This window comes from Haliotis rubra, unplaced genomic scaffold, assembly GCF_003918875.1.
Source record: "Haliotis rubra isolate DU_JTF1 unplaced genomic scaffold, ASM391887v1 Scf75, whole genome shotgun sequence".
In the NCBI taxonomy this organism is placed as follows: domain Eukaryota; kingdom Metazoa; phylum Mollusca; class Gastropoda; order Lepetellida; family Haliotidae; genus Haliotis; species Haliotis rubra.
Genome location: NW_025767468.1, coordinates 1,714,555 through 1,731,395, shown reverse-complemented (window position 1 = coordinate 1,731,395; position 16,841 = coordinate 1,714,555). Strand labels below are relative to the sequence as shown.

General features: G+C 40.8%; 1 protein-coding gene across 4 annotated transcripts in view; it reads right to left on the bottom strand.

Annotated features, from left to right (window-relative positions):
• The window catches only part of LOC124260053 (alpha-N-acetylglucosaminidase-like), a 38,551-nt gene that overhangs the window by 8,623 nt on the left and 13,087 nt on the right, over nt 1-16,841 (bottom strand). For 3 of the 4 annotated variants that reach the window (XM_046694295.1, XM_046694292.1, XM_046694293.1), the window contains 4 exons: nt 7,613-7,694; nt 4,909-5,058; nt 4,309-4,451; nt 3,365-3,437 (listed from right to left, as the gene is read on the bottom strand). In XM_046694295.1, coding sequence (XP_046550251.1) covers nt 3,365-3,437; nt 4,309-4,451; nt 4,909-5,058; nt 7,613-7,694 — 448 coding nt within the window. Of the gene's footprint in view, nt 1-1,409; nt 1,497-3,364; nt 3,438-4,308; nt 4,452-4,908; nt 5,059-7,612; nt 7,695-16,841 lie in introns of all 4 variants that reach the window. The other variant, XM_046694294.1, reaches the window with a different exon arrangement.

Sequence of the window (16,841 nt, the reverse complement as noted above, 5' to 3'; positions counted from 1 at the left end):
GCAAGAGATGTAATTTTCATCCCCAACAAAATCTAAAGAATAATTCTCCATCTCTTACAATTTCAGACCTGAAGTGCAGACTGTCAGCTATTCAGGGGTCAGTTAATGCCTTTTTTGGGAATATCCCTGGTCCTCCATAAGATGACAACTGATTTTTCACAAGTTAAAGAGAATGATGAGAACTATCGCAATTTGCAATGTTACTTGCCCAGCTCCAATAAGCATCCTGTCCAGTTTCAATTTATAAGTAATATTCATAAGCACTATCAACTATGACTGAAAAGATTGAAACTACATGTATTTCATTGTGTACATTACAAACTATTTACGAGGATTTCAACAATTTTCAAGAAGTTTCATCAAAATCTGAACTGGGTTTTTTAACTACTGTACAGTCCAAAAATGCCTTTTAAAAATCCAGGAGTCCAAGATTCCACTTCCTAAATCACTAATCCTCCACAATCCCTTTCTGGTAAAATGACCAACGCTCAGAGCAGACGCCACATAAAACATAAGACCAAGTGTTGCAGACACAGACAGGGGGAGATCCATACATATAAGGATAGCAGCAGCAGCAGTTAGAACTAAAGCTACAACACACTACATGCTGTACCAACAAAGGGACATAACTCACTGGACAATATGGCCATCTGATGCGCACTTAATAAAATATGAAACAAATTCAACAGTTTTTCTCTTTTGATGCATATTTGTGGTTCCCATCCCTGACTTATTTATCTAATTTGGAAATTTGAACCTTTTTGAAGTCTAAAGGTAAGTTTTTGTTATCAGTACAGTCATTATAAATTAAGTTGACTGTACTGAACAAGCAGCAGCATTTACGTGGCGATCTCAGCACAATAACAATGATGATGATAGAAACTCCTATTTTATAGATAAAGGACACTTTTACTTTTGAAATTGTTTGTAGAACGAGTCCTAGTGTAGTGACATTTTTCATTGTGATTTTAAATCTCTGATTGACCAATCAGAATCAAATATATAATTTAACGAAGACTTTTGTTTAAAATCTCATGTCTTGTGGACTTTTTCCTCTTGAGCCACAATAGAAAAAACAGCTTTGTTTGAGGAAATTTGACAGAAAGTATGTCGCTTTGTACCTATAAAACAAAAAACAAATTCCAAACCATTTAATGGATGGTGTGTAAAAACAAACTGAAATAGTCTGTCTACTCTACTGATATTGCAGGTGTGATATAATGCCGTCATTAACGAATGAATGGATATTTCTTTATGATGAATCAGCGATATCACAGCTGTTTGTGGTGAGATGACAACATCTTTAATGTATGAACTTGTACTGGGAATTTACAAGAGTCACAGTGAATCATTTCCCCCACATGCCGACAGAACAACTACTAAAACAGTCAACTTAATCAAAGCCATACTCGAATGTTGAGTTTCAACCCCGGTCTTCTAACATAGCCATTCTTTCCGTGGAACTTTTCAGTAGTATTATAAGCATAAACACTTTTCTGGGGAAAGATCATAATTATTTCGAAAGCATTTCACAGATTTGTCAAGAGAGTTATCAGAAATGATATAATCTAAATCATAACTATTCAAAGTCTTCTATACAATTTGTAACTGACAAATTGTGTATATTTTCAATGAATGTCTTCTCTCCCCTACCCCCCCAAATAACTGTAATAAGTAACAATAACTGAGTACAGAAGGGACACTTTTTTTCTCTCTAAAATCCCTGTTTGTCTCTGGAAAATTGCTTCTTTCCTCTATTACAAATATGTTGAGGTTTTCATACATTTGACACTAAAGTATCATTTTTTACATCTTTGCATAAATTTATTAATGAAAAGGGAAGTACATTTGCTTTCTAAATGTTCTTATTTCATTTGCCTGACCTTCTTGGATGGATTATAATAACGAAGAGTTTACATATCTGAAGGAGCAATTGACCCGGAACCAGTAATCTGTCAATATAATGTATGCAGTCTTTGGCAGTCTAAGTAAACTTAGGTTCAGTATTATTTGTTACACTGCTATACTGAGTCTAACAAAACCTCGTAGAAGGTCGCCTCAGCTAACCTTTGAGCGAGCTATGACTGTCCAATCAAACGCGAGACGGTCGAACGGATATAACCAATCAGACAATGACTACTATTTAGGGTTTGGCAGGACTTACGGGTCCCTTTCAAAATCACCAATGACTAGTTAAATCATTTCAATTCTTTCAAAATTCGGTTTGAGCTTCTGCGTGATGTGGTTTTGGATTTTCTCTTCCCTGGTCGCTGACACTGATCTCTCAACAAATGAAAATCCGCATAAAACACAGATATTTGACCTGCAGTATATACACTTAGGAGTTTCCGATGATATGGTTACTATTGGCTCATATTTTCGCAAGATTACATCCTAGAATATTGACAAAAATAATACTTTCAGCGACTGTTTACTCACTTTTGTGAATAATGGCATCTTCCATGTGTATCACTCGGAAGCGATCGTGTGGAAAATAGCATCTAGAATCACTCGAGTACAAACATTTCAAGGTAAAAGTTCAAACGGTATGTGCGAATGTTAACTTCACGATTTGGTAAGCTGTGCTCTTATTGGTCAATTGAAAAGGTTAGCTGACGCGACCTTCTACTAGGGTTTGTTGGACTCAGCATAGCAGTGTAAGGAATAATACTGAGCCTAAGTTTACTTAGACTGCAGTCTTTGGCCACTGCAAACCTCTTATAAAGAAAACAAAGCATGTTCAAACTTATACATGTATGTACATGTTATACAAAACATCATAACTTTAAACATTATTAGCATCCAAAAGACAAATACACCCAAATACGCCAAATGAAATGATTGAACGAATGAAAGAAACATGTATGAATTATAATCAACCTCTGCTGAGGCCAGACCAATTTTATTTCTTGTTTTATGGATTTTTGTCCTCAGAAAACCTAAAGGCAGGAGGGAAAATAAAAGAATAAAAAAAATCATGTCAAAGCAAAAACCCACCTGAGTTTTTCAAAGGCATTCATTTTCAAGTTAACACTCGCTGAGGTGCTCGAAGCACTGATTTCTAACACAAATATTGTTAAATAATTCAGTTTAAAGTCAGATACCTGTGTTTTAGTGTCCCAACAAACTGCCTTGCGTAGTCGAAGTCTCGCTCCCATTTATCTTAACATCAGGATTTTGTTTTTCAAGCAGGGATTTTTTTTTTTTATTCTATTCTCAAAAAAAATGACTGACGGATTCGTAAAACAAGAAATAAAATTGGTCTGGCCTGATCCTCATTTGTAAACTTTACTGAATGCCAGGCAAATGTTAAAGATCCTGCATGACACAGTGATTGATTGAACAGTGAGTGAGCTGATCGTACCTTCAGAAGAGACCAGGCCAGAGAGGTGTACTTGTCTCCTCCACCGTATCGCTGTTTCTGGTAGCTGTCGATCCTGGTGAACACACAAAACAAACCTGTTTCCTGCACTGTCAAGACATATTTTACAACTTGTATCCTTATTCTGACACTGCTGCATGGATATTTCTACATAGTATAGTTTCAAGTACGTTAAAGTAGCTTTTAAAAAATGTAGCATTTGTGAAGCAGGATTGTCTCTATGAACAGGTGTTTGATGAAATAGTCTGTACTTAAATGTTTCTTTGAAAGAATAAAGCTGTCAGTAGAGTTTCAAGTTATAACCAAAAACTTGCCCCCAGACAAGAATCATTTCAGTTAGATCTCTGACCAAAGTCAAGACATCTTGGGTTGTTGTGTATTCCGCAAGAAGGACATACAAAAGTCTAGTAGTGTTCATGAAAGTTATGTCAAGGGGAGACAACTTTCCTCCAGATTTATAAGGATATATTATTCATGTCTATTACAAACTATGAGTGAGTGAGTTAAGTTTTAAGCCGCTTTTAGCAATATTCCAGCAATATCACGGTTGGGGAAACCAGTAATGGGCTTCACACATTGTACCCATGTGGGAATCGAAACTGGGCCTTCAGCGTGATGAGCGAACACTTTAACCACTAAGCTACCCCACCGACCCAGTACAAACTATGATAATCATTCGTAAAAATATTCCTGCTATATCATGAGAGCCTGTAAATAATCAAGTCCTGACAAGGCAAACCAGTGGTTGATACTGTGAACACACAATTAAAATCAGGGCCAAAATCCATACTCCATCTAGCTAACTGTAACCTCTCAAAGGTTTAAATGATTCTGAAAACCTCTCCTGCACCAGGACCTAATGGAAGCTTATGCATGACATCAGAGATGGACATAAAATGTTTAAAATGAACTTAATTCCATCTCACCAATCATCCAGATTAACAGGTCCTGGCCTCCACGCCTGTTCGTTCATGAACTCGTACATGACCTCGTTCTGGTTGATGCCCTCTGGGGTGAGACCTGTGCCCACCATGGTGGTGTTAGGGAAGGAGCGGCCCGTGGATGGACCCTGCAAGTCAAAACATTTGTGTCACATAACCTTGGCTGTCAATATGAGAGTTGTTTTACAAAGATTTTTAAAGTTATGCAATCTTACCATGTAATCAATTCAAGAAAACTTAACTGTGGAGTTGTTTGTTAACCGCTGTTGCCATGATCATTCCTATTCACCCAATCGGTGATGTAATATTGAGATTGTTTTTGTTCATAACTAAATAAACCAAGAGTTGCTAATTTTTATAAACATGTTTCATCCCTGCAGAAAATAAAAATTTAAAAGAATGAAATTAGACTTAACACCAAACCATCTGGACACTTTTCCGTGATCTGAAGAACAAAGTGTAGGCCATCTTTGAAGAGAGAGTAAGCCTTGCTCAACATACTATATTCCTCAAAACTGTCATATGTTTGCTTGATGTCAACCAAACTTAATGCTCCTGGTGCCCGATAGATGGCACTGCACTGACCTTGTTGACCTTGTCTAGGGCTCCGTACAGCTCCATGGTGCCCCCGAAGTTGTGCAACATACACCAAATGAATGGCTGACCATAGTAGGACTCTGTGCGGGAGTAGATGGGGTCTAACTCTGATATGAGATCAAGGATGATCATCTTGCCCTGAAAAAAAGATAGACATGGCTAGAGTTAATTCATTCCTGCCCTTTAAGAAGATACGCAGCTTTTACAACAGTTCTGTATGCACAAATAGTTTGGAACTGCCACACCAAAATAACTTAACCATCTTAATTCTGTATGTAAGGTTTGTAACTCAGACCCCTGGACAAAGGACCCAAAAATATGGTGCGTGATCATTAATAGTTAGAAAACATAATTTATTTTGAGAAGGATTTGCTCCAAATTAAGTTTTCTCCAGATTTCCAGACTGATGGGTAGGAAGAAGTATTTGCTTTACTCAGTAAATTTTAGCTCAAGTCAGTACCTAAACATGCCCTTCGACCTTAGCATGCCTTTTCACTTAATTATGCCCTTCCATCTAAATCATGCCCTTCCCTTATCATGGTGTCCATCTAATCATGCCCTTCGACCTAATCATGCCCCTCTTCACCCTAATCATGCCCTGTCCACCTAATCATGCCCTTCAACCTAATCATGCCCGTCCACCTAATCATGCCTGTACCCCTAATCATGCCTGTCCCCCTAATCATGCCTGTCCCCCTAATCATGCCTGTCCACCCTAATCATGCCCTTCCACCTAATCATGCCCTTCCACCTAATCATGCCCGTCCACCTAATCATGCCTGTACCCCTAATCATGCCTGTCCCCCTAATCATGCTTGTCCCCCTAATCATGCCTGTACCCCTAATCATGCCTGTACCCCTAATCATGCCCGTCCACCTAATCATGCCTGTCCCCTAATCATGCCTGTACACCTAATCATGCCTGTCCCCCTAATCATGCCTGTCCACCTAATCATGCCTGTCCCCTAATCATGCCTGTCCCCTAATCATGCCCTTCCACCTAATCATGCCTGTCCCCTAATCATGCCTGTCCCCTAATCATGCCTGTCCACCTAATCATGCCCTGTCCCACCTAATCATGCCCTTCCACCTAATCATGCCCGTCGACCTAATCATGCCCGTGCCCCTAATCATGCCTGTCCCCTAATCATGCCTGTACCCCTAATCATGCCCTTCAACCTAATCATGCCCGTCCACCTAATCATGCCCGTCCACCTAATCATGCCCTTCCACCTAATCATGCCCTTCGACCTAATCATGCCTGTTCCCTAATCATGCCTGTCCCCTAATCATGCCCTGTCCCCCTAATCATGCCTGTCCCCTAATCATGCCTGTCCCCTAATCATGCCTGTCCCCTTAATCATGCCTGTCCCCTAATCATGCCTGTCCCCCTAATCATGCCTGTACACCTAATCATGCCTGTCCCCTAATCATGCCTGTCACCCTAATCATGCCTGTCCCCTAATCATGCCTGTCCCCTAATCATGCCCTTCCACCTAATCATGCCTGTCCCCCTAATCATGCCTGTCCCCCTAATCATGCCTGATCACCTAATCATGCCCGTCCACCTAATCATGCCCTTCCACCTAATCATGCCCGTCGACCTAATCATGCCCGTACCCCTAATCATGCCTGTCCCCCTAATCATGCCTGTACCCCTAATCATGCCCTTCAACCTAATCATGCCTGTCCACCTAATCATGCCCGATCCACCTAATCATGCCCTTCCACCTAATCATGCCCGTCGACCTAATCATGCCTGCATTACCCCTAATCATGCCTGTCCCCTAATCATGCCCTGTCCCCCTAATCATGCCTGTCCCCTAATCATGCCTGTACACCTAATCATGCCTGTCCCCTTAATCATGCCTGTCCCCCTAATCATGCCTGTCCCCCTAATCATGCCTGTACCCCTAATCATGCCTGTCCACCTAATCATGCCTGTACACCTAATCATGCCTGTACACCTAATAATGCCTGTCCCCCTAATAATGCCTGTCCACCTAATCATGCCTGTCCACCTAATCATGCCTGTCCCCCTAATCATGCCTGTCCACCTAATCATGCCTGTCCACCTAATCATGCCTGTCCACCCACAATGCCTGTACACCTAATCATGCCTGTCCCCTAATCATGCCTGTCCACCTAATCATGCCTGTACACCTAATAATGCCTGTACACCTAATCATGCCTGTCCCCCTAATAATGCCTGTCACCCTAATCATGCCTGTCCACCTAATCATGCCTGTCCCCCTAATCATGCCTGTACACCTAATAATGCCTGTCCACCTAATCATGCCTGTCCCCCTAATCATGCCTGTCCACCTAATCATGCCTGTCCACCTAATCATGCCTGTCCCCCTAATCATGCCTGTCTACCTAATCATGATCTTCCACCTAATAATGCCTGTACACCTAATAATGCCTGTCCCCCTAATCATGCCTGTCCACCTAATCATGCCTGTCTACCTAATCATGCCTGTCCACCTAATAATGCCTGTACACCTAATAATGCCTGTCCCCCTAATAATGCCTGTCCCCCTAATCATGCCTGTCCCCCTAATAATGCCTGTCCACCTAATAATGCCTGTCCACCTAATCATGCCTGTCTACCTAATCATGATCTTCCACCTAATTATGCCTGCCCAATACTAACCCAATGCTAACCCAGAAGCCCTGCAGGGTCTACTACCTGTGGTATTGCAGTGAGGAGGGCCTTGATCTGAGGGGGCTTCCAGAACCCCTGGGACATGAACAGCCAGCCCTGCATCAGCCTGGAACACACAGCTACATGCATCAACTAAACACAAACCTCTCTGACAATCAACAAGGATGGTTAAGAGTAGGATATGCAATTTCAATGTAAGGATACTTATGCTGTAAATTAACTTATTCTGGCAAAATCTGACATTCTAATATATTGTACATTATTATAAAATGTAATTTTTAGAGTAAAACTGATATTTTATACTTATCCTGACTCATGCTTATTGCTTGTCTTCTTCTTCTTGCGAACATAGTGGAACATGTGTATCTCCCAATTGAAGTTCCCTTCAATTAAAAAATCACTAATTAGCACTCACCACGAGTTACCTCCCTTACACAAGCGCGGGAACGAAGGCGCCACCTCAACCCATGTGCCTCACTCTCTCCTCATATACTGAGCCCAACACTTGAATTTCCAGGGAAATCCAAAGTGTTATGTGGGGAGGATGGGAGGGCTTACCTCATGAGTCAGGATAAGTATAAAATATCAATTTTACTCTAAAAATTACATATTTTTCCTTATCCTGACTCATGCTTATTGCTTTTGTAGAATCCGGACGGAAAGGAGGTGGGAATATATAATACTTTGGATTTTAATAATTAGTGATTTGAACTGTGATGATTGTAATAACCCTATGGGAACTTCATAAAGGCACTGAACTGATGAATTCCTGCTGCTAACTTATCAGCTGCCATATAAAGGTTATTACAATTTACTTATTATGATAAAAGTATATATAACATTAATACAATGCTTAAGACTAATAGACTTAAGCTTGTTAATATGATAGCATAAACTCCTTAGAGTTTGTTAGCTAAAATACTTTTATGATATAAACATAGTACTGAGCTTAAGATATGATTAAACTTAAGCTAAATATATAATAGCAAAACTCCTTAGAGTTTATTAGCTAATATACTTTTATGAAGTAAACATAGTACTAAGCTTAAGATATGAATAAAACTTAAGCTATATATATAATAGCAAAACTTCGTAGAGTTTGTTAGCTAATATATTTTATGATATGAGTATAGTACTGTGCTTAAGATATAATTAACTTAAGCTACCTAAATAGCCAAAAACTCCGTAGAGTTTGTTAGCTATTACATTTTATAATGTAGCCATAATGCTTAAGATATGATGAAACTTAAGCTAAATATATAATAGCAAAAACTCTTTAGAGTTTGTTAGCTAATATACTTATATGATATAAACATAGTACTGAGCTTAAGATATGAATAAACTTAAGCTACATATATAATAGCAAAAACTCAGTAGAGTTTGTTAGCTAATACATGTTATAATGTAACCATAATGCTTAAGATATGATGAAACTTAAGCTAAATATATAATAGCCAAAAACTCTTTAGAGTTTGTTAGCTAATATACTTATATGATATTAACATAGTACTGAGCTTAAGAGGATGAATAAACTTAAGCTACATATATAATAGCAAAAACTCCGTGAGAGTTTGTTAGCTAATATATTTTTATGATATGAGTATAGTACTGTGCTTAAGATATAATTAACTTAAGCTACATATATAATAGCAAAACTCTGTAGAGTTTGTTAGCTAATACATTTATAATGTAACCATAGTACTGAGCTTAAGATATGATTAACTTAAGCTAAATATATAATAACAAACTCCGTCAGAGTTGTTAGCTTATATATTGTATGATATAATAACCATAGTACTGAGCTTAAGATAATAAAAGAACTTAAGCAAAATATATATAGCATGTAGCTATTTAGTACTGTTATAAGATAAGTAGAAATCTGTAAGATTGACTTATCTTCTCCGAGGAACTGTCAACTGTTGTGCGAGGACCATGGGACTGAATTGGTGGATACCTGAGACGTCCTCGGTGGTGATATCTCTCAGATAGTGGTTGGCAAACACCATATCGGATCTCCAGAATTAACCCTCCTTTATGGTATTTCAATAGCACTTGTCACGTAGAGCAAGTGTAGATGTTAGCGCTCTAATATGATGAGGATTAGAAGCTCTTGGAGGGTCGAGTCCTGCAGTCTTGTAGGCACGTAGTATGACAGTTCTGATCCAAAAGGAGATAGTAGTACGTGAGACTTCAGTCTGCGTAGCTTGTTGATAGAGGAAATAAATCTCTTGAATTTTTCCCTCCTGTTTGGCTCGGTGGAGATATATTTTCAGTGCTCTTACTGGCCATCGTGATAGATTCATCGTATCATGGGGTCCAAGTATATCATCAAAGCGTGTTCATAAACCTCACTTGTGAGGTGTTGGAGCACTATATTCAGATCCCAAGTTGGAGCGTGAAACTTCGCTTTAATCCTCCAATCGAAAGCTCGTAGCAAGGCGAAAGTAACTGGGTTTAGGTTAACTTGAGGCCCGTTCTCAGTTATGACAGAGCTATTACTGCAAGATAGGTGGACAAGTTGAGCCTTTTAAAATCTTAGTCTGACGTAGATAACATAAGTAGTCAGCCACTTGAGGATGAGTAGCATATCTAGCTGTAAATCCTTCCTTTGCAGCATAATTGACAAAACTGTGCCATTTGTCATCGTATAAGTTGCAAGTTGAGTTACGCAGGGCAAGCTAGACTGCTTTGCCGCTCTGGCTGAATAACTTGTTATTCAGACACGCCTTGATACAATCCATACGTGCGGATGTATTAACAGATTCGAGCACTCTGTAAGACGTAGTATTGGTTGTCCGATTTCTTGAATAAGAGTTGGAAACCACGTTCTCGCTCGTCAGTAGGCCGTGACCAAATTCAGATGGAGGCTCTGCGTTTGACTGATTTTGAGTAAACTTGTGAGATTAACGCTGGTGGCAGAAAAGCGTACGCGTTGAGTCCTTCCCACGATATGCTTAGTGCGTCTGTTGCCAATAGGGCTTCAACGAGTCCATTTTCTTGGACTCGAGTACTCGAGGGGTGAGACTCGACTCGGACCCGAGTACTCGAAATTCATACCTTTCAAACAAACGATAGCGTAACCGGCATGACATGTGTTCCGATCACACAAGTGAACACTTACTTCATTCCGACTTCATATCGTTGTGTGACTAACATTTCCTATTGGTCAGAATCCGTATTTGCATGTTTACTTGCCAAATGTTTTTTTTTCATCGTACTGGTTGTACTGCCTGCATAACGCAGTAATATACCGCACAGGCGGCATTTGGTTATTTTTCTCTTTTCACTATCCAGATCAAGACACACCCATACATTTGATTTTTTATCGTTCTCCATGTCTGTTAAGATAGTTACCTAATCATTTTAAGAAGTGAAATCTCAAACGATGTATAATAATTACTCTCATCTTGGCAGACTTGTAACAACTAATACCATACAGCCACAACTTATGAGGAGTAAACTACTTAATCTAGGCCTTAATAAAAACATTATTAGATGGGTTAAAGAATTCAGGGTACATAGAACTCAGTATGTCAGTGTCAATGGCTATCAATCTTCTTTCCTCTCAACCTCTACTGGAGCTCCACAGGACTGTGTTCTTTCATCCGTACTCTTCGTTTTGTATACCAATGACTGTTACTTGTCATTAAATGACTTCATTAAATGAAATTCGCAGATGACGCCACTGTTACTGGCCTAATTTCTGATTCTGAACCTTATTATCGTCAAGTCATTGACAAAACCGTAATGACAGTTTTTATCAAACCTTTATTCAAAGTGTGTTGACCTACAATTTTCTGTGTTGGTATGGGGCCTGTCTGATCGCAACAAAAACAAACTTTTCAAAATTGTTAATACTGCCGACAAAATTTCGAGTATATTCCCTTTATCTATGAGCGCCAGATTGTCAAAAAGGCAACTAAAATTAGATTTGATAGTTAACATATTTTATCTCACCATTTTGAAGTACTTCTTTCTGGACGCTGCTGTCGATTACCTTCCCTCAAAACAAACAGAGCTCGACAGTCTTTCATACCATCAAGTATTCGTGAATGCAACAAATATTTTGAATTATCACCATGTGATAACAACTAATATTATTCAGCCTTTTTACCTATGTGGTTAATTGAATTATATCATGTCAGTTTTATTGTGTAATTAGCTTTCGTTTTGTGCATGTAATTATTGTGTATATTTTTGTTAATTGTGTACATATTCATTTTGAGACAGTTTGGATGTATAAGAATTTCCTCTGGGGTAATATATTTATATCTTATCTTAATATTAGACGTTAACGGCCGCTCATGCTTATCACATGGCAGACAGACAGTCTGCCGTTGTAATCCAATAATTCGAGTTATCTCCCCTTTTCGAGTCCTCGAGTCCTAGAAAATGGACTCGAGTCCAGCTAAACCCGACTCGTCCTCGAGTACTCGAGTACCCGTGGAAGCCCTAGTTGCCAATGCTAGTGGGTCTGGAACTGGCGATACAAATGTTGTCAGTTGTTTGTTGAATCGAGTGGCAAATAGGTCTATAGTGTAGTTCCTATTTCCTTGATAATTTGAGTGAATATCTCTGTATGGAGCATTCATTCTGTCGGCGATGGTATGTGTGGCCGAGAGAGAGCGTCTGCTATCACATTCTTTGCTCCTGGAATGTGATATGCTCTGACATGTATGTTGAGATTGTCGATTAAATCGAACAATTGAAAACATAGAGTCGATAGGTTCGGGGACCTGGTTGAGCTTAGTTTGTTCACATAAAACGCCACTGTCGAATTGACTGTGTGAATCATCCACTGGGTATACTGTAGTAAGTTGCTCCAGTGCATTAAGGCGTTTATTACTCCTTGCATCTCTAGCAGATTTATGTGTAATTTGCTCTCTTGATTGCTCATAGCCCTGGCGCCCCGTCCTGTTGGCAAGATGGGCTCCCCAACCTTGTAGTGACACATCTACGAGAGAAGTGTTATCGATTCCAGCTCTATTAACGAGGCGCCTATTCAAACATTCGATCTCTTGGTCCACCATAGTAGATGAGGTTTGGCCTGAACTGGTAAATTGAGCGGTAGAGATTCGCGTCTAGATCTTGAATTGATGATGACTTGTAACGGATGTAATTGTAGTCTGCCTCTGCCTGTCATGTGTCTTGAGCTGAAGTCGCGTGAACCCCCAACAGGCTCTGCCACTGTCGTAGTGGTAGTAGAGATAGTAAGGCTTATGTAAATGACTGTTGGATCTTGATCCATGGTCCTCCGGGTACAATTATCACGATTCTGCGCCGTTACAAATCAAAAACCTAGAATTAGCAGATCTTGCGAAGGTTCTAGGTCCAACTTAAGTAGGTTTACTAACCATCTAGTTGTGTTAGTAGCTTGATGATGAATTCAACTGTAGTCTGAGACGTTATGGATTTGGATCCACTTGTATCCCGGGTCGTCGAGGTAAATTCCGCCATGAAGTCCTTTGGCGATGTAGGTGCACAACCAAAGGGTGACTGCCATCGTTGAACTTATGTAAAAACCCGCCTGACTGCCGTGCCCTCGTCCTTACTTGACAGGGAGGTCTCTAACCTCAAGAAGGCAGCCCAATCATGAAGGTTCAGATTAGCTGGACTGTAAGGAGGCTTGCTTTCGTTCACTGATATATTGTTGTCACTTGCAACCTATGTCTTGAACTGTGAACTATGATCGACCTCTGCGTAGAGGCGTTGTCCATCTCGGTCCAATCAGAACAAGGCATTTTGATTCTTTAGAGTACCCGCTGTGATGTCACCGTGTAGCAGGAAAAGGAACCTTGTATAATATAGTGCCGACGTTGATATTAGAACAATTCGGTCTTCCCGTAGCTTCCGAAGTTACCCGGTGACCACGTGTTTGAGGGTTAATGGTAAGCAGCGAAACCTCCGCGAAATACCTCGCTCTGTAATATTAATGCTGGGTAGGTTATTTTCCAGGCTGTCGTGAAAGTAACTTCAGTCTTGAAGATAATTCCGACTTCCTTATATAAGGTTCAATAAAACTTGCAAGTTGTCAGCTTGTAGACTGTTAAAGCTGAACTTGTTGTACATATTTCTTCTCAGGAAATCGTTGACGATTATGAGTTTTACTCGCTGTAACAAGGCTGCTGTTCAATTTCGTTATTGAATTGTCTGCAGATCTGCGTAATGGTCACGCATGTAGATAATCGTATCGTAGTCCGGGATTGCATACCTAGCAATCTATACGGAAATGTTGATTCCTGTGAAGGTCTACGAAATGTCGTTGATGCCCTTGATGTAGGTAGTCGGCTTGAAGAACCTTAATTAGGCTCTTCATCTGTTGATAAAATAATACAGCGACGTTCTGTGTTGTAAATAGCCTGTGCAATTGTCTTCGCGTAGGCTTGTAGACGGCATATGGCATACAGTTGATAGACAACTCATGCGATGTCTTGAACGGACTGACGAGTGGCTATATATGACGAGTGGCTAGTATATGGAGACCTTGGAGGAGACTTCCTCTAGATCTTCTGGGTGAAGTAGACTTGGACTTGGAGCCACTTAGCCTTCGCGACCTTTGCGAAAGTATCGAGTCAGAGTCCGATCAATATATGAGCGCTTGCTTCGTGAACGACCTCTGTGTTCTACAGGGTGTGGGCTCGGCGAAGCGCTCCTTCTCCGCGATGTCCCTTGCAACTGGTGAGGCTCTAGCTCCTTCGCGGAGGGGGCCTGGGACTTCCTTAGCGAAGTGTCTAGAGTCCGATCAATATATGAGCGCTTGCCCAGCGAAGCGACCTCTGTGTTCTTCAGGGTGTGGGCTCGCTAAGCTCCTTCTCCCGATGTCCCTCAATATATGAGCTTGCTTGCCGGAAGCCACCTCTGTGTTCTACAGGGTGTGGGCTCGTGGCGCTCCTTCTCCGCGATGTCCCTCGCAACTAGTGAGGCTCTAGCTTCTTCAGCGAGGCGCCTGGGACTTCCTTAGCGAAGTGTTCGCTACGGGCTGGGTTGCCCTTCGCGGAGGCGCGTTTGAGGGCTCTGGGGCCCTACGCGAAGCCAAGGCGGGCTCTCGGGCCCTGTATGACTTATTATGGGTTGGGCTCTGGGGCCCGTGGCTCTGGGGCCTCTGTAAACCGTAACGGTCCTCCATCAGTCTCATGATTTGGTTGACCAGGTTGTCTGAGATGGTCTGCGCTGGCGTTGAGGGTGTCCTCTCTGTGATAGTGACGGGATAGTGGAAGCTCTTCTAGTCTTAGACTGTGATGAAGGAACGTCCTGGGATGCAGGTCGCTTCTAGGATATAGCGGACTGCGTCCCACGCTTATCCCCCGAAGGTAACCCAGGATATATCTGACTCCGATCTATTAGCCATGACTGAAGATTGTTTCCGAGATTTATCTGCCTTCCGTCTTAAAACGGAACATAAATATTTATCAAAGGCAGAAATTGGTAAATTAATACATAATTTACAACGAGAAACAATAGAACATGGAGTAATGCAACTAGGGCATTTTAAATGTGGATCGGTAGCGGAATAAATTAGTTTACAACCTGTGCAGATTCTCATTAACGTAAACTGCTGAACAAACACGGCTAACCGTGAATAAAACAGCAGAAACACGACTAATAATCAATGCAAGTTGAATAAGGATACTAGTTACACCTCTATAAATGAATATAAGAGGTACTAAACTAAATATAAATAAAGGATATAGTGTGTCGGGATACACAGGTGCTCTCAGGTCCAGCTCACTGGGCGAAGAAGGAGAGAGTGAGGCACATGGGTTGAGGTGGCGCCCTCGTTCCCGCGCTTGTGTAAGGGAGGTAACTCGTGGTGAGTGCTAATTAGTGATTTTTTAATTGAAGGGAACTTCAATTGGGAGATACACGTGTTCCACTATGTTCGCAAGAAGAAGAAGACAAGCAATAAGCATGAGTCAGGATAAGGAAAAATATATATTTTCATTATATTAACACTGATGACATCATGGAAATATTGCACATAGTCAAATATCCTGTTCAGTAAACATGTATCACACCAAACATATATTGCACACTGTCAGAAACTGCGGGGGTCACAGCAACGGTGACACAATCCTTTATAGCTTCTAGGTACCAAAATACATATATATATCGATCTATTGCAGCTGTTTCCTTCCTCATATGCATGTGTATAAGACAAAGTCACATCTGGTTCATTAACTCACCAATTAAGGGCCTTCTGCATGTCCTAATTCCTTATGAGTTACGTATTGACACATTACTTTCGTACACAGTCGAACCCACAATTTGCACTTCATGTGCATCTCAATCATTTTGTGTAAGTTTTATGTACACCGTCATGTGCACAGTAAGGCCCAGTACGCGTGATTGTTTGGGGCATGCACAAGACTATGCTGCATAGGCTGTCACGCAGGTCATATGTTATAAATATGACGTGCATCGGTCTCACATTGGCCGAGCGTAATATGTGTTTGCTCTGTGTTTGTAGCTGGATAAGCGGTTTATACGCATCAATATGCTGATCTCACAGCATGAGATATGATCCGTGTATATTGGACGAATACATAGCGTACTTGCAGCGCAGATACAAAACACGCTGAACGAACTCCAAGTGAATGCTGACGTGTTTCACAAATCAGTACTGTTTGTCCTGCATTCGGGCAGCACGTTGTATTTGTAACTTATGACAAACGTACAGATAGCACACTTGCCGAACATCCAGGGTACACTCGAGATTTGGTAAAAATATGATGGCTCGGGGGGCCATGATGACAAAAGATTGATGTTCACGCTATAGAAATCTGCACTGGTAACGAAAACAGTGGGAAACAGCCGCCATTTTAATAAATCAGGAATATGCTTGGCATTCGTCGGAAGTACGTCAGGCATGCAGTCGGCATAAGTTGGGTGCGTCCGAAATACGTTTGGTATGTGCACTGCATAAGCAGCTATTTGCATCAAGAAATATAATGTTACGCACCTCACACGCAAAGGATGCGCTGACTTCGTTTTTTAAACGCAAGATGTGCATCACAGATAAGTCAAATACAGGAGTACGGGCTGCATATTGAATTTTTTTATAAGGAACTCATAAGCACTTGATATACGCAAAACTGTGACGGGCTGAACAGACAATGCTCTAGACACCCAGGTATATCCATCAAACTATCCTCCTTGTTCAAACTACGATTTGGCAGCTTGGTGTGTGAAAAAACCCGAAAGTAGTGCAAGTCTCATGTGATTACAGATTTTGTATATCCTTTGAGCATGTTAT